The following is a 21,401-nucleotide window of genomic DNA, read 5'->3' on the forward strand; positions in this document are numbered from 1 at the left end:
CACAGCTCTCAGTCCTCTGAAGTGGAAGTGCTGGATGAAATTCCTAAGGAGAAAACATTATTAAACATACTAAACTATTTACAAAGACTTTTTTTCCCTTTATCTTTAAGATGGAAAGCCAGTGGAGGTGGATCCCCATCACATTATAATAGAAGACCCCGATGGTTCCTGTACATTGATCTTGGACAACCTAACAGGTGTTGACTCAGGACAGTACATGTGCTTTGCTTCCAGTCCTGCTGGAAATGCCAGTACCTTGGGAAAGATCCTTGTTCAAGGTAAAGACCTGCACAGATGCATTGTTTCAAAGAGGTCTTCAATATAATGCCATAAACAGGAACATAAAGATATTCCAGAAGTTCTGTATAGCATGTAATGGATAATACTTTTTCTCTGATGATACAATAGTAGTGAATTGTTCACAGGTAAAAATATGTGTCTTTTACTGTTTTGTGTGCAGAAATCATGAGAGTTTTGTGGTCAGGTAAACATCCTTTGTATCTGTTAGGGAGTTATCCTATTTCCAGCTGTGTAAACTACATTTATCCTTGCCTTTCAGTGCCACCACGGTTTGTGAACAAGGTTAGAAATGCTTATTTTGTCGAGGGTGAAGATGCTCAGTTTACCTGTACTATTGAAGGAGCACCTAGGCCTCAAATCAGGTCAGTTCTTCACGTAGCTTTGGGACAAATCCTATTTTCCCATTCTGCATGGCCAGACAAGTCTCCTTGCCTTTTTACTTTCCAGTTTATGACCCTTTCTCCTCTGTGTTTTCCACCTTATTGCCATTCCAATGCTGGCTCTTCCTGATCCCACCTTTCCTGAGCTTCTCAACAATTTTTTTCTCACTAGAATCTGAAAAGACATACCTACAAATAATACCTCTATATCAGATCTAATGCCCTTTTATCATTCCTTTATCCTCCCTACCCTACACTTAAATTAAGCAACTAGCTTGGGATGTTCAGATAGAAAGCTCAGGATAGCTTCTCATGATTAGAAGTTCTTTTCCCTGCATTGGTTGATGAGGTGTCTTGAGGAGGATCTCATAAACTTGTACAGTTCCGTATCCATGTGTGATCTACCTACCTGTAGACCTGTCTTCCAGAAAACAAGCTTTTGTCTAATGGTTATCTCCTGAGTTTTTTGCCCCCGATCTAACAGATGGATTAGTGAGCTGGGGACTTCTTGACACTGCCTATTTTTCCTGGCTTATGTTCAGTGTTTTCCACATACAGATGGTACAAAGATGGTGTACTGTTGAAGGACACAAATAAATACCAGACGTTCAGTGAACCACGGAGTGGCATTTTAGTCCTGGTGGTCAAGAACCCTTCCAATGAAGATATGGGACACTATGAATGTGAAGTAAGTTCACAGTGAGTTAGAGATTTGCTGTCTGACATGACATAGACTGGAGAATTCATTTTACTGAGATCCACTGCATGAGATTAGTGGCTGAGCAATTGTTGCTGCATGCCATATCAAAAAAGGTTATACAAGTCAGGTTCTCCATAACTAGATATGAATTGTGAAGCTTCAGAATATTATGATCTGACAGTTTGGCTGTTCATGTAGTAATAGGGCGAGCTTATTCTAGAGCTTAAATCCAGATCTCTAGAGCTACATCTTGTAAAGTCAAGGATCATTCTGATGTGACGTTTTGGTTTTGGTCCATCTTTAAATTAGAACATACTCATGCCACTACAAATCCAAGAGTAAGAAGTAAAGTTTAAATAGAATTGGAAAGCACTGACATTCCTGCTTATTTACTAAGTGTATATGGGGAGTATCTAACAAAATTAGAACAAATGTGCTGTAAAACATTCTCTAAAAATTAGTCATAGTCTGTGCATTCACTGTAATAAAATAGTAATAAACTCTCAGGACTCAGGAATAAAATTTTACACAGCTCAGCTCACAGCAACCTCACAGTTATTCCACATAATTTTTAATGTGATCTATATAAATTCAAGTTTTCTGTTAGAATTTTAGCAAAATCACATTACCTTGCATTTGCCATTTAGCTAAGATCCCAAAATCTGGTATTCACTTGGCTGAGTAAGATTGAGTGGATTAATGGATGATAAACAGAAAACACCAACTGCTTAACTACCGCTTAAATGGCATATGACAGAAATTTGTGCCTCTTGATAAAGTCACATTAGGATCAAGTCACAGATCAAACAACAAGTAACTAAGCTAGCTGTTCTGCTGTAACTTGTCTGTGTGAGTCATTTGTGGTAAAACACTATAATGAACTCACTGAACAGCATGCGTTCATTGAAACTGTGGCTTTGATCTGGGGTCACGTATTCATCTCTGTCTGTTGTCATGTAGTTGTGATGCATTTGTAATACAGTATAGAAAGATTTATATTATAAAAACATCCTGCATTTTATTCAGTACTGCATAATTCTCTTTAGCTGATGAACAGATTAGGGTCAGCAAAAAGCGGAGCAGAACTTTACCATCACACTGCTGCAGCCCTGACTCAGGAGAGGAGAGGAGACCAAGCCATTACCATAGAAGGTATGATCCTTGACCAGCTCTGTAAGTATGCCAGTGAATTACTCCAAAACAATCTTATCAAGGTTCAAATATATTTGCAATCTTATCCACGTTGATTATTGGTGTACGTCTGTGTATGTCTATCAAGATGTGCATGGGTATACTGCAGCTCAGCTCTATACCCATCACCATCTGTTGATTTCCATAACTGGCAAATCAACTTTATCATATAATGTTCATAAATGCATTATATGAGAAAGGAGGAGTAAATGAAGGTTATGTCACACCACTGTTAGCACAAGAAAAATGTTGCAGTACTTGAAAATTCCTGTTGCAGTACTTGAAAACATATGTCAGCCTGGCAGAACATGAGTTATATATTACCGAGAAGAAAACAGGGGCCAGTAAGTAAAGCTGCAGATGTATTGTGATTGTTTCTTGAAATACTACTGGAAAGCTTCTGGAATGATTAAGAAAGCAAAACTGACAGCAGTATGTCACGAAAAATTTAGTTCTGTTAGCTAGGACTGTTCAGGTATTAAACATCACACAGTCATAGAATCTATACTTTTTTTTTTCCCCCCTGTATCTTTAATCTGTATAAGTAGGGTGATATGGGCTGATCTTATACCCACCCAATAATGCATCTATTTCTTAACACATTTAGAAAGTGACTTCTTGTAGTTACCTATGTACTAAAAGAATTCCCACAAGCAGAATGTCAGGCATGCTTATTGTAAACCTATCATGAATTAGTTTATATCAGTGGATATATCTGAGTATGGCACATTCCCCAGCATCCAAAATTGTTTTTTCATACATGTCCTTGGCTGTCTGGGCATGGGCCAACCAGTGCTGCTCTCTAGAAGAGCTCCCAGCAGCAATTCAGGAGATAATACAGCCAAGGGACAATTTATAGTACATAGTAAATGGTTTACTGTTTTGGAGGGTGAGAGAAAGGACTAGGATAGGCATAGGCCATCCCATGCCAGCAAGCATTGGTGTTGGAGAGCTGTTTCAGATGCAGTTAGAGGAGACATAGCCAACAACAGCTAGAGGTTTGCCAACAGCTGTAGAACCTTCTTCCCTCATTGTCAGTGTTTTCACATTTACTCATAATAACAGGGGTTCAGTGTGCTTTTGACATGGGATAAGAGTTATCAACATTCAAGTGAGAGCCATCAAATGCAAAGACCTGACTCAGGGAACTGCCAAGCAGCAAACTGACCAGAGTTTGGGAAAATGGTACTCCACTCTCCTATTTTCTTATAATTTTCCCCAGGTTTCTTCTGGTCCTGTCTGAGACAGGAGCCTGGTCTGGATGGACCTTGGGGTCAGCCCTCTGTAGGGGCTGATAATGTATTGCTACACTATGAGGATTCAGCCACATTAGGCCATTAAGAGTAGTATCCAGATCTGTATACTCACTTGTTTGGGTTTTATGCTTGTTTTCCTTATGGTCCTTAACCAGAGTACCATCAAATCATTCCACAACATTGCAGGGAAAATGGTATTACTATAGTTACACTAGAATTGTTTCAGTAGCATAAACCTTGAAGTACTTTAATGCTTTGTCCTTGCTGAGGCATAAAGAGAGAGAAATAATTTATATGCAGTGTGTAGAGGAACAGAAATAAATTACTGTTAGGGTGGCATATCTTCATGAAGTTCCATCGTGCCAAGACAGAAGATATAAAAACAAACAAGGGTTGTAAAACAAGTAAAAACTCTTCACAAGGGTTGTGAAGCATTGTTCAGCTCATGGGGTTACAAATGTGTGTTCAGCCCTGAATTAGTCATGTAATGTGTCATTCCCACAGTCATAAACAAACAGATTTTATGGGTTTGGATGAAGAAACATAATTGGAGCTTGCCTGCAAGCTCCAGAAATATTATCATGAGATCGTTTTTGGTCCATGATGTGCAATTGCCTGAACTTGGTAATAGGGAAGGAAATAGTTCCCTGAGTCACCTCCATGGAGAAACAGCGAGAGCTGCCCCAGGCCAGCTGGAGCAAAAAGCAGGCTCATCCATGGCGCATTATTACTGTTCTGAGCAGAATTGTATCAGGGATGAATTTAGCACAATGCTCTTGAACGAGGAGGGAATTCATTGCTTTCCTGGGAATCAATAACCATCTTTGATCTACCTATTGAAAAATCAAGCTCATCTGGCAAAGAACAGGAGGACGGATGGATCTTATGAAGGCTTTCACTTTCCATCCTTACAATCCTTCCTACTTGTGAAAATGGGATTATTTCTAACTTCACCAAGAGGACTACATTACTCCTGTGTGGTATTATTACATTAGAAAATAGATAACTGCGTCTGTTTCCTAGCTCACTTGCATGGTGGGTCTACATTCTACCTGATTTTTTGTTGGTTTTGTGAAATGTCTATTACCAGAGCCTCCTGAGGCACCCAAGAGCCTTTAATCGCAATTATTTTAGTTATTCTCCTGCCTTTTCTGTACTGTTTATTATACTGAGCCAAACCTACTGTTACAAGTTGGGATACCATTAGTACAGTGGTTTATGGGCCCTGACCTGCAGTCAGTGATGGTCCACAGACCCACATTAGGGGGTCTTAAAAACAAACTTCTTGTTATTAGGTTTAAATTCATGGTATGGGAATTTGCAGATCCATTGGAAGGATCAAATTCAAGAAGGATGAAACCCACTGAACTAAGGGTCCCCTTGCAAACAGTTGCAATTTAGGCTTCAGGCCTGAAAGGCTGACTTCTGCCTTCAGTTACACCTGGTTGTTTCACTGAAGTCAACGGAGAGTTGCTTTAAAAATCCTCTTTCTGTGGATATTGGGAGAATTTTAGACACTTTAAAAACATGTAATTGGAAGTTCTGTCTCTTTGACTTCAAGTTGACTGTCTGCTTTGTGGCCACCCGCCTTGCTGCTTAACCTACATACAGCAGATCCGACCTGACATGGGCTGATGTGCTCTGGCATCCCTTTTTAACACCTTACTACTGCAATCCACTCATCGCAGGTTCACTAACTTGTTCTTTTTTTTTTTTTTTTTTTTTTTTTTTTCAAGAAAAACAAAGCCCAGATTCTGGAAAGAGTTGAATTTTTTCATCTGGGTGAGCAGGTCCAGGATGTATAATGAGACAGTCAGCAGTAGGTCAAGGGATCAGGTACTCAAATGGAGATAAGCAAAACCTTTAAGAAAAATACCCAAAATCTAGCACAGGTAACAGAAATTTCTTCATAGCTTTGTGTTAGTTCACATGCAGAGCTGTGGGAAAGTTATTTAGTTGCTTTTTACTAGGCTTTTGGCAATACTCCTCTTGTGAGGTAAAGCTGAGTATTCTGAGGTTCTCAAACGTGAGATTGCTTTAAATGTAGAAGAGCATTAGATCTCTTAGTGTTACCCTTTTCCTGAAGAAATAGGGCATATGAGTTTGTTCCCCTGAACATTTTAAAGCTCCCCAGTTGGGGTGATGATTGAGATATTAATCTTGTTATTTAAAATTTGTTATCATTGTCAGTTAGTCTCATTTTTGTGCCAGCCATGGGGTGTTCAGTGCAAAATGCAAGAGAGCACAATCTGTATTTACAGCAGTCTCTGTTGCTGCAGGACTAAGACATTTTTTCCCTTTACATTGAGTGAAAAACGTTTGCATTACATTCACACAGTTTAGGAAATTATTTTGTGTCCATGAATTGCTCATTTTGAGATTAGCTGTAGCAGTTCATGACAGTTTTGTTCATTCTCTCTTGTGGGCTTATCTCTGAAACGTAGCAGAAGAGGGGTGAATGCAGAACAGCATTCCCCTAGTTTATGCCAGCAGAAAAAATAGGTTTATGCTTCTGTGAGTGGAGAAAGTAGAACTTAAAGTGTGTAGTGAAGGCTGCATTGGAAACCTCCTTTCATCCATTTCAGAGCAGCAAAAGCTGACTTTCATTCAGACTTAGCCTAAATGTTTCATATCATAAGTCACTGATTTAATGTATTAACCAAAGAGGACTCTAGTCCTGTAGAAGCACTGGCTGATCCTAATGCTTACAGCTTTTAACCTGCTTATCAGGGGCTCCTGCTTTGCAAAGCTGTTTTCCTAAACTGCTATCAAACAAGTTGAAATGATAAATCCAGTGCTAAAATGGATGCAGAATATTTTCCTCTTGGAAAAAGAATCCCAAGTTCTCTCATCCTACTTTCATGTGGTTCTATCCTTCATAAAGAATTGCTTAAAACCTCCTTCACACCTTGGACATAGCACGTATAAAATAGATCTGTTATGCACTAAACTGCAGCTCATCAGGACCTATTTACTACAGGCCATTTACAGTTTCCTCATGCCCAGGCCTGCTGACCCTCAAAATACTGAATTCCTTAGCACCTGCTGCAATCAATGTCATATGGGAGGACTTCCAGAACACACAGTAATAAAGTAAACATTACAGGGGAATTTTTCTTACAGACATTGTTAACTATATATTTAATTATTATCTAAATAGGGTTGCTGTTATAGTAATTGCTTAAACACCTGTGTTTAGGTGTGCAATCAAATTAATTCATTTCCTGTTTACATCAGAACTGATTCTCTTGTTGCTTATGGATTCATCTCATGATATTATTTGCTGACTTTTTCTAAAAGTTGCAATATGTAAAAATTCCACAATATCAGTTTAAGGATTTACATATTCATTGGAAATTTCCAGCCTGGGCACAGTAAGTTGTTTGAGCTCTCAATTCATCTTCCATCACTGAGTGACATATTTCATAATTGAAAAAAGGATGTTTTAAAATACTTGAAAATTATTAAATAGGTAGGTAAAGAAGTTATATTCTATTCACATTCACATATAAACATTTCAAAATAATTTTATCCTTGACATATCAGATAGGCTGTAAACTCTTTTTTCCAAATGGATTATTTTTAAACCCATCTGTAGTTACTAATTCTGTAGTAACTTCCCTGACTCTGTTGGAAATTATTCCAAATTTATACATGCATAAACGAGACAGGGCTCTGCAAACAAAGCATAAAACTCTAGGTCAGATACTACCATCAATATTTGCACAAAATTCTCTTTAATTATCGTGGGATTTGCAGTTTTACCTAGCGGCAGAAGAAATGCCTTGAAAGTGGAGGTAAAATTAGGTTCAACTTTTCCATATAATATTGTAAATATATTTTTAATATTCTGGCAATGCAGTTTTTGGCCACTATTAAAAATATCAGCATGAATCATAAGATATATGACAAATAACACACTCTACAAGCTCCCTGGGCAAGAACTGTTTGTGATTTTATAGATATTTTTTTTGAGTTGCAGTTCACTTTCAATTGTTCAGACCAGAGCTTATTTATTATAGGCTGGCTGGAAGATTGTAAACCAATTGCTGAAAAAATTACTTTAACATTAAATTAAGTTTTTTAGAAACTAACTAACTAGTTAGTTAGTTTTACTAACTCATTAAAGAAAAGATGGGGCTTGCTCTTCTTTTTTTCTCAATCTCATGTAAGTTCAGTAGCTCAGAATATGTTCACAACAGTCTGGTTCAGTGTCTTAATTTTATTCAGACAGATAAGTTGGGAACCTGATGAAAATCTCTATTAGCTCTTCAAATGTTATCAAAAAATTCTAGTTCAGTATGGGACAAGGGTCATGAAAATCTGCAAATTAAGTAAAAAAATAAAAAATGAAGAAGTAGACATAAGTGTATTACAGGGCTCCTTCTGGACTTCCTTGAGAATTTTACTCCAATTTTCTGTTCTGACGATAATGATTTTAGTTTTCATTTTTATCAGCTTGGATTTTGAATCTAGTCCACAGTGGAAATTGTTTAGTGTTTTGGGGAAACTTTTCTTCTAGTAAGTGAAATCACAGTTTGAAGAATTTCAGCTCTCCAGGGTTTTTCATATCAAGACATTTCCAGGTTTCAGGTTTCTTACACTATCACTAACTTATTATAGGGGAAGGAAAAAGAAGGGGGGGGAAAAAGAACAAGAACCTTGTTTTCTATATTTGCCCTTCCAAACAAAAATGCCAGGATCTCACAACATCAAAAAACATTTTTTTTGTGATATTGTTTTCAACAAAATAGTTAATTGCAAATCTAAATTACTCTGTTCAGAGGGCACTCTGAGTTCTTATTCTTGGTCATAATCATTAAAAGCGATGCTGGAAATAACCACAGAAAGCATGGATGGGATGGTACAGGTGTTTTTTTCACTCCACTTTATTTTGAATAACTGAGGAAATTTAATATAATCATTTCAGCTTTTGCCTTTCTTTAACCCCATGCTGTTCATACTGTTTTCTTTGTAGTCACTGAACAAGAGACTAAAGTGCCCAAGAAAACCATCATCATGTAAGTGCTGACTTTTTTTTTTTTCTGGTAACATTTGTGATTTGCCTTGCTGCCTATGCATGATCCAATAACAAGCTTGTGTTTATTGGCCATGCAAGTGTGTTCATTCCTATTCCACCAGATCTCATGGTATTTTGTGTTATGCAAAGCGACAACCTGAAAAATCTTACTATCCCCTTCAAAATAAATAAATAAATAAATAAAGTTGCTGTTAGACACAGCAACTAGGCTAAATTTTAGGACTCTATATGAGAAGAAATTTCACTGACTAATGCAGGAGTTGCACAAGGGCTCAAGGGTGTAGAATCTGACTCACAATTTTTTTTAAAAAAAAAAAAGGCGTTGGCTACTCAAAAGATGTACAAACATAACAAACACAGCTTACAATGTTTTCTTTTGCCTTCTTGTTTTAATTCTCCAGGAAGGCCTTTCATGATAAAGCAGAAAGAAGCTGCACATTTTTACCCTCTCTGGCTCTATTTCTAATATGATTTTTTTTCCTTGGGCTTCTGGGTTACTTTGATCCTGATTTATACTGAAATATATAAAGATTAGTTGCAGCAAAATCAGTACTTTCTCAATTATGTGTGGACCAGTAGCTCATCAGCCATTAAAATCTTAAAGTATCTTCTTGTTTATAAGTGTCATAAGCAAGTACATAAATTAAATTGTCTCATGTCCTGGAGGGACTACATTGTCCTACGTTAGGCCTTCAGAGCACCTTCAAAAAATTTAAGCCATAACTTAATGGCCATAGGTGACTACGGAATGTATATTTTGGGGAAATGCATTTCCATCGGAGTCATAATTTTGCTAAAACCAATCATCGACTTGGACATGCTTTGTGATTCTTGGACATGATGCCTTTTTTTTTAAACAATTTTGTTAGATGGTGAGGTGGATGTGTGAAATGACACCTAAAATATGCTTAAGCAATTGTTTTACCTTTTGTTTCTTATATTATTTTCTGCGATGACTATCAGATGTCATCATTTAGCCACTTTGGAGCCAGTGGTTCATAAGAAGCCATGCCTCCCGGTCCTAGCAGCTTCTAACCTGAACAGCTGATAAATTGGCAAAGCACAGGAAGGAGAGGCAGGAAGGAAGTCGGACTTTGCCCCCTTCCTTGAATACACCCATTCAGCTAACACCTTAAGTCATTTAATTTTATTTTTTTTTTAACCTTGCAATGGCCAGAAAATGAAGGTGCCTATGCCATCTCAAGAGCCAGGGTTTAGCTATCTATAGGGTAACAAAAAAGAGAAATGCTTTTTGATATCACATTCAGAAACATCCCAAGAAAGTCATGAGCAGGAAGCAATCACCCACAGACAGGTCATGTCTAAAGCTTAGTAAAGCTCATCTTTCTACATATCTGTGCTCGTAAATCAGCTGAAAAAAATGCTTTTATTTCACATCTCTCCTCACTAAGCTTACAGTCCTCTTCATGATTTCAGATCACAAGAAGCAACATTAATATTGTATGATTAAATAAAGACAAACTAATGCAAAATACCATCAGTTCAGCTGGTTCGTAAATTTTTAACTGCTCCATGGGCAACTCGAGAAGTGATTCCTAAATTAAGGGCTGCAGCTCCAAAGGAGGTTGGTATCTTTATGAGTGGGATCTCAGACTAATGGAAATCCCCCACTTTTTGCTAATGGATGGGGTCACAAACCCATTAGGGAAGCCCTCAACTCAGTAGTATATCAGTAGGATAGTGATGGAGTGAAGTTTGGAACAGCTCTCTTAAGGACACATTGCATCCTTTAGAAGGTAGTGAGCAGAGCAAGAGCAGCAGCTTTGAAACTACCACCAGGAAAAAAATTAACAGGTAATTTGGGGACAAGATTGAACAATATCTGTATGTGTAAATCCCAGAGCCAAAAAAGCATTTTAACTTTGCAATATAGAGCAAAGTCTAATGCAACCATAAAAAGGATTCGTTCTCATCTGTATCAGAAGGGACTTAATTTTGCATAATTCAGAAAGGTGCCGTGGTCATTATGAAGGCTCTGCATTGCAGTGTCAGCAAACAAGCCCAACAAGAGGTACAGAAAAATTCTGATAACTTTTGGGAAAGAGTAAAGCAATAGGAGGTAAGCAGTAGAAGAGAAAGCAACTCAGGGAGAAAAGAAATATCCAATCTTGACCTTTACCTCATCCTCAGAAAAATCATGGAAAAAAAAATCTGATCTCATTAGGAGAAGGCACTACCAAACCAAGTCCAGTCTCCAAAGATCAAATTGGTAGATGAGAAAGCCTACAAGATGTCCAAGCTGGTTAGCCTTCTGTGCTGGTTAGGGAATTGCAGCAGGATAAACAGGCTCTGCTTTCACAGGGGCTCCTTTCACCTGTCTCAGTCCTGACTGAAGAGACGGAGGTCTGGAGAGCAGAACTATTGGTTTCAGCCCTTCGAGGCAGCATGTCAGACTAGCTGCTGAGGCTGGGGAGGGAACAGAGAGAAACAGAAGAATAAAAAAAGCTATTGTATTGATTCATAATCACTCCTTCCCACCTCAGGCGATTGTCTTTATCCTTCAGATACCTCTATTTTTTTTATTCCAGTCTCTGTTGCTTGGAGGCAGGAAGAGAATCTCAGTACAAAAACAAAATCAGTTTTGCCTCTTGGCTCTACTGAATCAGCTACCTCTGCTGAAGAGCATCAGCTTCCTTGCACTTGCAAAGCAAACGCTGTCTTTGCTATCACGTTTTTCCATGTGAAAAATGGCACTGAAAAAATCTGCAGGAGTAACTGCATGTTAAAGATTTGAATTATGAACCTTAAAGACTGAGCTTGGGTGTTCCTGTCCCCAGCTTTTAGTTATTGATCCAATTTAATCTGTAGCTCATTTAAAGTGAGTTTGCTCCGGGATGGGAGCAGAGGATTGTTTTGACACAAGCAGTGTGTATCTCTGCAGAGATACTGAGAAATCCCAACTGCTGTGGATGCCTCAGAAAATATAAAGCAGAATTCCTCTGAGAAATAGCAATCATGCATCCCAGATTGATCTGGTATTCCTATGGCAATCTCTGACAGTAGGATCAGGCTGTGGCTGCAATGACAATATTATGAAGAGTAAAAATGAGTATAGTTTGACATAGATGACTTCTGCAGGAAATGTTTTAACTTCCTTTTCTTGGCTTCCAAATGCCCTCTTAATGTAACAGTTCCGCCTGTGGAAAGGTAGACCTGTGGTCTCAAAATAATCAACAGCATAAAGATATGATAGACTTATTAAAAAAAGAGGAAACTACTGACCCTACTGTAAAAAAGAACATTTTGTCACTGAGTTTGAAGCCCAGATTTTAGCCAAGGACGCTTAGAAAAAGGGTGAACACCACGAGTGTTTAAAATCTTTGGGTGAAACTGCTATGTGGGTCCAAAGTAGCATAGTAGGTGGTCAACACAGCATGTGAGATATAGCAGCATCCAGAAGACCATTTCTCAGCTGGAGGTACTCGTATTTGTGCACTCAAGGAGGCTAATGGAGGTCGGATCCACCTCGGGGAAACAGCACTGAGGTTCTGACTGATTCAGAAAGTAAGTGGAGATGGGCATGTGGGTGTGTGTGTTGTGTGTGTACCCCTTCCAAAATGACACGCTTCACCAAAAGCTGGAGTGCTCATAAAACTAACCCCACCGTAGCGCCTTGATCCACAACGGCATGTGCGGATGGAGTGTGGCTCCCCAAAAAGTCTCGTCTTCTTGCCAACTCCATCTCAACCCTTTCCCTCATCAGCGAGGAAACGATAACCACGGTGGTGAAGAGCCCAAGGCAAAGGGGAAGGGTTTCTCCTGCCCGTTCTTCTTCAGGTCATTCACCTTCCCGCTCCCCAAGAGCGGAGCCAACTCCAGAACCAGTTTACGTTTCAAAGATCAGGCAGCCTGTCCACAGACATGAGCAAGAGGCAACATCGAAGTCTGCTGTCCCCATGCTTTATGTCACAGAGCCCGAGAACAGGCAAGGAGCAGCAGCAAGAGAAATCACAGACACCAAGACAGAAGAGCAAAAGCGCAAATGGGTTGAAGTAGAAGAAATAATTGAATTCAAGGTGAAAAAATCACCAAAACCTGCAAGGAAAAGAGGATCTTCCCCAGCAAAACAAGAAAAAGATGACTCAGGGGTGTTAACATTCACTTTTCCCAGCTCAAGGCCTAGGCATTCCCCAGATGACGATCCAAACACAAACAATTCCAACAATAAACTGGTGGAACAGTCAAAATCTTCTTTGCCTAAAGACAGTCTCTCGGAAGTTGATATCCAGCCCCTGGTGTATACAACAGATCAGGAAGGACCTCAAGGCAGCAGCGAGGACAGAAGTTCCCCGTGTGGGTCTGAACAACTAGGAAATAATTCATTTATTGATTACGGAACTGAAGAAAAGAGCAGCCCACAGGAAGCGAGTGCCCACAGTGGATCAGGTGTCGATTCCCCACTGCTTGCCTGTGGGGGCGAGCCCTTGATCTTCAGTTTTGAGACAGGTGCTGCAGACGAACACCAACTTCTGTTCTCACCAGTGAGCCCCCAGGTTAAAGAAGAGGAGGATGAATTAGACACATCCTGGCCTGTTGAAGAGGGGATACCCGAAGTAGTGCCAGATGTCGTTCCAGAAGAGGATAATGTCGTCATAGTTGATGAACCAGAAGAACTACAGACAGAAGACATTAGCACCCGGGACCGCAAAATCTTAACCCACAATGGCAAAGTATTAACTTTGGAGGATCTTGAAGACTATGTTCCTGAAGAAGGCGAGACCTACGGGTGTGATGATCAGAACCAGACAGCAGACAAACCGTGCGAGATCTCCGTGCTCCAGACAGAGATTAACGAGCCAACGATTGGAAAGCCGGTGCTGCTGAACCTGGGGAGACCCGTGGTTTCCAAGCCCAGGCAAAGATTTTTCAGCAAGTTTGAGGAGCACGTTCCTGGGGGCGTGTTCGTGTCGGCATCTCGAGTAACTGGTGTGCAGTCTGTAGGCCCCTCAAACATCTCTTTCCACGTGAGTGATACCTGCATGGCGGTGACGCCTGGAGTGCACGCGGCCACAGCAGCTGCTTCTTCTGGTCCCTCCTTTACGGTGAAACCATCTTTCTGCACTGAAGTCCAGCTCTCGGCAGACAACGGACAGTCGAGCTTTAAAACTGAAGTTTCCACAAGAACCCTCAGCTATGGGACTGTTGGCGAGCCTGTGACACTGCACATCAGCACAGAAGACCTCTCCCAAAGCTGAGCAGATACAAGCATAATTTTTAACACAAAAGAAAAGCAGAAAAAAAAATAATCAAAATTGTTGTAGGTGAGGAGAATTGGTGGCAATGATTTACAAGGTAATGTGTATGAGGGAATACCTTTGAAAAAATGTATTTAAATATGAGTTTTTCCAGTCTTAAAGGGAACATGTATGTCAGTTTGGTAATTTTAAAAGCTTTGATCAAGGTGAACATATATCATTCCAGAGTGGAGCTGTGGTGATAGGTTTAAGAAAAGCCTGATTCTCCTACCTGTGACACAAGTATAAATAATTGCTGTTTTGTTCGTGAACATAAAAATGATTTCAAGTGCCAACTTGTAAATTATAGTGTGGCAAGAAGGTGAAAGTACCCAAGCTTTTCAGCATCCTTCAGCAGCCAGAGTAGGAATACTGTTTCCAGCTAAAGCAGTCTCCTGTCATGGTGTGCACCTGAAGGTCATGAAGTTTCGCACTGCTTTGACACCAATTAGCTCTGCCAAAAAAAATTCTTAATAAACCTTTCAACATGCACAGTCTGAGTAAATTATTATGAACTTCTGCCACAGAATGAAATAACTCGGCAATATTGCATTTACTAGGAATGCAAAGGGCTGCTCAGACCTTTCAGTTGAAATTCTAACTTGACTGAAGTCAGTGGTCAAAGTCCCGCTGACTTGAGGAGGTCAAGGATTTCATTGCTTTCTTCTGCATTAAGTTTAAAAAAAAATAAATAAAAATAGAAGAAAAAATACCATATTTAAAATGACAGCTATGTTCAAGTCCACTTCCTAGTGGTGTAAAGATGTAGGTTTCATTTTCTCTGCATTCTAGCGTAGTGGATTTATGAACCATACCTTTTAAAACACAGATTTACTTAATGCTCAGCAAAACATTAAAGGGCTGCACAAACTGACTTCTGCATCTATAATCAAATGCTAATACATACAAAGAACCACAAATGTGGTCTTTGTCAATAAATATTACTGGTAGAATAATCTGGTATATTTGATCTCCTGTCCATGCCAGTGGTGAAACATTGCCGTTAGCAGACTGATGGGTGATGTCTCCTAACATGCTAAAAGGAATTTGCTACTAAGCAGCAGGAGCTCAAACAAAGTTAAAAAACAAAACAAAGTAACAGATCTTTACCATAAATGTCTGGCTGAAGAATACACCTGTTGATAATATTTTGGGCTGCTTGGAAGCACTGCCAGGTACAATTGCATCACGTTACTGTAACCACGTATGTTGAACTGCACTGTAGACATCACCCTTACTGCCTTCTGTTGAGTTTCTCTGGAGCTTTGCAGCAGGAGAGCTGATTGAGGGGGGAAGGCTGAGATTCACTGGGCATGGCTCATTTGTTCCTGTTGGCTTCACCAAAAGTGAAATTTGCACAAACCTTCAACAAGATGCTCAGCCCTGGGAAGAAATGAGCTCATAGGCCCAAATACTGGTCCCAGTTGAAGTTAACTGGAATTTGTCATTGATCTCAGTAGGACCAAGCACTGGCCCTCTCCATCTGACAGAGGTAAGGGGTGAAAAGTCCCAACACCTTGTCCCTGCTGAGTTGTGTGGCCGTGTCATAGTAGAAAATGTTTTCATTTAGATGGTACAGGGAAACCAGAAATGCTCAGATGCAGCTGAATTTCTAACTAGCATGAAGAGAGAGGATTGAGTGAGTTTTTGCCTTGGAAATGTTGGTGTGTGATGTTCTGTCTCAGTGTTTCCCAGCTAGGTAATATTGTGAAAGTTGTTCTGGAGTCCTCCTGGCAATATTCCTGCTAACAGGGACTGAATTTACAAAAGGTGCTTGTAGAAAAGAATGCCATTTTTTTTCTTCAGTGGGTGCACCTTGATCATGTGGTGACTGAAATGAATGCATTTCACAGCCTTTTTCATTTCAATATCCAGACAGGATATTATGTGTAGTACCACGTGAACCACCCTCCAGATATAGATGCTTTTCCAGTGATTGCATATGGTGAAAGAAATTACATTTGCCTCTTTTATGTTACTCTTCTGTTTTTGATAACAACTCTTTGGTTTATACTGTTTGTTTTATAATTAAGCAATACAATGGATATATATTAGTGCTTCTTTCATATATTGCACTGTACATTGGAAAGTAGCAGACATACAACATGGAAATACTTTTGAAATGGAAAGTATTTCTTTTGTATCAGACCTGATTCTATTCTCAGTTATTCAAGTATCCATACAGAACAATTCCATGGGAGGAAGTGAATTTCATTTGGATTTACGTAGATACTGCTAACAAAGGAATTTACTCTATATTAGTCACTAAAAACATAATATTCATCCAAAAGAGAGTCAAGATGGATAAAGGAATGTGGATATTCCTCCTGATGTGCTTGATGCTCAGGTATTTTTTTTAAGAAGCTAGAAAGCTGCAGTTCAGATGGTCATAGAAAAAATACTCATTAGCCCAAAATAATTAACATCTGTTTACACTTTCTTTTGAAATCTAAGCAAAAGAAAATCAATTGAAAAGAATGTTTAAAATCTTTATGTAGAACTCTATTCAAAAAATGAAAGGTTTATGAGAAGTCCATCACATGTTCTTTCAAAATATTTTCCTAGAGGTTAAAAGTTATGCTTGTAAGTGATTAAACTTTGTAGATAACTAATGAGACGTGTGGGGGTTTATGTCTTGTAGATGAAAACACAGCTGTATTAAAATTTTAATACAATGTTTTACCATAATTCCTGCAGGTATTAATAAAGTGGAAACTTCAGTTTGCTTGAGATACAAAACAAACAAAAAACAACAAAGCAAATCAAATGCGAGATATGCTGTTAGATGCTGAGTTTATATCAATAAATGTCTTGCATCGGCTGTCACTAAACTTGCTGGTTTTGTGTTCTTCTCTGTTCACTGCACTCCATTCTCTGTCAGCTCATCCACTTCTCCCATCAACCAACAGGAGCTGAGCTGCAGCCCATGGATGTTATTAATGCAGTTCGGCTCTAGCTGCATTTTTTTTACAGTTTCAGAAGTGTGGAAATGAAAGAACCTGTTTTGAGGGATACTTCCTCTTCAGCTTTAGGATCATTCAATAATTTGCTCAATAATTTTGAACAGTGCTTGTCTACCTGGATTCTTCTCTGAGGGTGATTTGGAGCTTCAAAATACCCGTGGGTCTTGTGTTCCTGGCTATTGGCTGAAGGAGATGTGAGGTGGAAAGGTTCATGGTCAAGATTTTAGGACTGGCAAACACATTGTCCATTGCAGGAGTGTCATCACCTCAGTGTTAGTTTGATGTACCTTAGCTAATATTCAAGCTCCTCAGGTCAACAGCTTGAGTCCCAGTATGTAACATCATTAAGTAGGGAAGAAAGCAACGGTACTAGCAACACGGGAGCGCTGAATCCTGCATTATCTTGTTAGGCCTGGAATGTCTGACAACAACCTCTTGCTTCACCAGTTCTCTTAGTTTGAACTTAATACCACCTTTGACCATAATAGTACAAGTCGTAGTTAAACTGAAATATGTTTTCTCTTTGAGAGGTACCGAGGGTGTTTCATGCCTTTCCAAATGGCTCACTTGTTGGCAGCTGCCCAGCTGGTAAGGCAGCACCAGCTGGCAGCAATCATAACAGGAACTCCAGGGAATCAAAATATTTTTCTAGGGAAATATTTAAAGATCTTTCACCAGCCCAGTGCTGATGACCGCTGATGGGGCAGTCTGGGACATGTAAGCAAAACTTGTTTTTTCCATCAACAGACCCAGAAGTGAAATATTCCATAACTATGGGGGGAAGACAGTAGAAAAAAAAAAAATAAATTCAAGTGACTTGTGTTAAAAGGGGGTGATCCAAACCTAGCCTTCAACTTTACCTTAAGGTCTATCATGTGAATTTGCTACCTAAAGGCTGCCTAAAGTGCTGCAGGACCTGCTGTATGTGAATGACATGAATCAAGTCAGAACCATGTGTATGCACTGACTTTATTTTTTTCTTTCAGCAAGATCCTGATTGCTCTCCCTGCATCTTGGCCCACTGGGAACCAATTCCTGGTATGGCTGGGAGTCACTTTTTCTGCTTCAAGAATACAATCAGAATTATTTTTCTTTTACCCACAGGAATTTTTTCTTTTTTTTACTTCCTTTATGAAATATTTTTAAAATAATTAAGGTTTGGGCAAGCAGAATAAGATGTCTAAAGTAGAGCTTTTTAGCTCATTTTGTCGTGGACTGCAACATCATTCACATTTGTACTCTTCCTTTGTGAGCAATCACATTGTAAACATGATGAATAGTCTTACTCTGACATGGGTTTTGTCATTTTTGATGGGTCTTTAAGGGTATCCCTAGATATCTGTCCTTTTGTTGTGCCTCACGTTTTGGGGAAGGAGTGCTGGGCAGGAGATTGGATGCAATTGGCTCCTGAGGTCCTTTCCGATCTGAATTATCCATTGATCCCACCTTGCCTAGCTTCTTCTTCCAGTGCTGGCTGGGGAGGAGTCTGTGGGATTTGTCTCCCAGGTGGCTGTTCTGCAAAGATGTGTGTTCAAAATCCATTTTTGTTTGGAAAGCTTCTTGTCTTCTTTCTTTCTTCAGGACTGTAGTTTCTTGTGGTAGAAGGTATGTCTTCCCGTGTATAATGCTTCCCTATCCACATCTGTTGTGCATTAATGTGCACACCAGCTGGCCTTGCCCTTATAGTATCTTACACAGCTGAGTGCAAATTTAAGTTTCAGGCACTTTCCAGTGCAAACCTAAATATTGCAAAGGAGGACAAATACATTATTCTTCAATCAGTAGCTTCAAACTCTTTTTTGCCAACCTTTCAGGCTTATCTCCCTTCTTCAGAGGCGCCACCGAGCATGGTACGTGCTCGTTCCTCCTTCCCCTTCCTTGGTACAATTTCATCCTCCTCGCACATAGCCTCAGTATCAGCACAGCAGGTCACCTCTGGCTTCATTTCACTGCTCTCAATGAAAGTATTTTTGCCAGGCCAGCTAGTGTGGGGTTGAGATGGATCCCAATGTGGGGAGATGAATCCCTCCTTCCACTGTCTGAGGGGCCGGGGACACGCGGTGTGGTGCGGTGTCCTCGTCCCCATGAGATGCGTCTGTCCAAAGTTTGTCGTGCCAGTCTCCTTGTCCTGAGTCTTAGCTACCTTCCCTCCTGCTGGAATAAGCGTTCCTGCATCATCTCCCTGCTCTGTGAGGGGAGAAGGACGTGATGACAGATGTTTCTTCTGCTTGCGAGGGGTTGGATGCTGCTGCTGTTTTCTTTTTACGCTGAAGAGAGAAAAGCTGTTCTTCTTGTCTGTAGGAAGGGCTTCCTCACAGCCGGCGCTGGGGACTTCTGTCCAGGCCTCGCTTCAGCGTGCTGACCAGGAGATCAAGACAGCTCTAAGGAAACTTGTGGACTCGGCATCACTGCTTGTGACTCTTCCCCCGGGCATGCAAGGAGCTGGTGGCCATGGCCTTCCTGGGCCTGTTCCCTCAGACCACTCGGGAGCAGCAGCTGCGCCTCCCGTTCACGAAGCCAGCACCCAAACCCAGGCTGCTGGAGGGCACGGTAGGTCTGGAATTAATCTGGAACGTGTCACAGGGAAGTTGAGAGAGACAATGATGCTGAACACACAAATAAGGATTTATTTTTTTTTCCTCCTTGGTTTTCCGTTTTGTTTTGAGCAGCTGCAGGGTAAGAGAGGACATTCAGACCCAGGGAAACGTGGGGCTGTGGGTTGGGGTTAGGTTGGCACGAAGCTTGGGGCAGATCTTTCTGGAAATGGGATTTGGTGTGGTGGGGAAGGGAGATTGTTTTTCTCCTCATCTGCCATAAACAAGCTGGAGATTTAAGAGCCCTTCGTCAACTGCCAGAGGCTCTCCAGCATGTAGGGCACAAGTTCACCTGCAGTTCGCTTGCCCTGGAGCTTGAGGAGACTCCTCAGCAATTTATTTGCTTAACACCAATGATGTGTGTGACTGTCTCTTGCCATGGGAACGAGGCTTTCATGTCTGTGGTGTTTCTGAAACGCACGAACAAGCTGCAGCCCTTCCGCTCCTCCTTGTGCTTCTGCCCTAACAACTTGTCTGAGCTGTCTGTGTCCTGTCAGAGCATCTGGCCTCCACCAAGGTGATCCTAAAAGGACTTGTCAGGTAGCCTGCAGCCCTCAAACTCCAGACACTGTTAAAAAATAAATAAATATAAATATATAAATATATTTGTCTAAAACTTCAGAGCCATTGAATGGAATCAGACACAAAGCATCTGCTTAAAAATGGCAGGATTTTAAAACCTTTTGTTGTTGTTCTTTGAGTGGGAAGTCATCCATGCAAATAATCTGCTGAAGCAGAATTATTTAAAAATCATCAGAAGTAAAATATGAAATGGATTATTTCTTTAGTCTCAACTACAGAGAACACAGAATAGCAAATGTGATGGCTCTGCAGTCCTTTCATTCGAGGCAGCTAAAGGTCTTATCAACAGGGGAATTATTTTAATAAGATGGAGGCTTGACAACTGTCCCTTTGATTATATGTTTTAAATAAAAAGAGGGCAAATATTTTGATAGTGCTGGCAACAGGAAAGCACAAAACCATTTTCCACCCAGCTGGGATCTCTGACCCTGCCAGTAATGCTTTGAATAATCATGCTCATCAAAGTAAAGCAGTATTATGTGCTTTCTAGAAACTGCTGCTTTCTTCCAAAACCAGCCTGCACCAAACATTCTCAGAATGTTCCCCCAAAAGCTCCTTCCCACTGGCAAAAGTCTTCTCTTGATTTCCTCTTTTCTCAGATGGAAAAGATGAATTTTATTCTAGAGTGTAACTCTAGTGGTCAGTGTCAAAAGAAAACCAGGTACTTTTGGCATAGATGCTCAAACCACTTTTTGATGATATATCTAATCAAATAATTAGTAATAATAACAAACAAACAAACAAAAATCTCATCTGCCTTCGAGCTCCTCCATCTTTTTATTTCCTCCTTCCCGTAATGTTCAGCTGCCAAACCTTGTTCTGGTGTAATTTAAGAGCTGTATGGGGACATTTTCCAAGAACCCAAGGGAGGTGTACCAGATTACTCCTCCAAATTAGTCTATCTCCATGCAATCTGATTGCACCAGTGAATCCAAAACTGTCCTTACAATGCATATCTTAATTGTATTATTTTTGTGTAGAAAGCTAACACCAGGCATTTCATCATAGTCACACACTGGTGGAACCCAAGTTCAATTATCTCCTAAAATGGATGCTCTGAACTAACACTTTCCTTTCAGTCATCCTACTTCTTTTTGTCCCTATTGACTGCCTTTTCTATTTGTGCTAGCATGTGTTTC

At 40.1% G+C, this 21,401-nt stretch overlaps 1 protein-coding gene across 15 annotated transcripts in view; it reads left to right on the top strand.

The window, feature by feature from the left end:
- OBSCN (obscurin, cytoskeletal calmodulin and titin-interacting RhoGEF) overlaps positions 1–21,401 on the top strand; it is a 184,565-nt gene that overhangs the window by 139,432 nt on the left and 23,732 nt on the right. For 14 of the 15 annotated variants that reach the window (XM_084509857.1, XM_084509867.1, XM_084509870.1 and 11 more), the window contains 5 exons: positions 111–278; positions 560–662; positions 1,239–1,368; positions 2,427–2,532; positions 19,388–19,636. In XM_084509857.1, coding sequence (XP_084365983.1) covers positions 111–278; positions 560–662; positions 1,239–1,368; positions 2,427–2,532; positions 19,388–19,636 — 756 coding nt within the window. Of the gene's footprint in view, positions 1–110; positions 279–559; positions 663–1,238; positions 1,369–2,426; positions 2,533–8,805; positions 8,849–12,592; positions 16,955–19,387; positions 19,637–21,401 lie in introns of those variants that run through there. The other variant, XM_084509863.1, reaches the window with a different exon arrangement.

Source organism: Aythya ferina (assembly GCF_964211825.1).
Source record: "Aythya ferina genome assembly, chromosome: 2".
Classification (NCBI taxonomy): domain Eukaryota; kingdom Metazoa; phylum Chordata; class Aves; order Anseriformes; family Anatidae; genus Aythya; species Aythya ferina.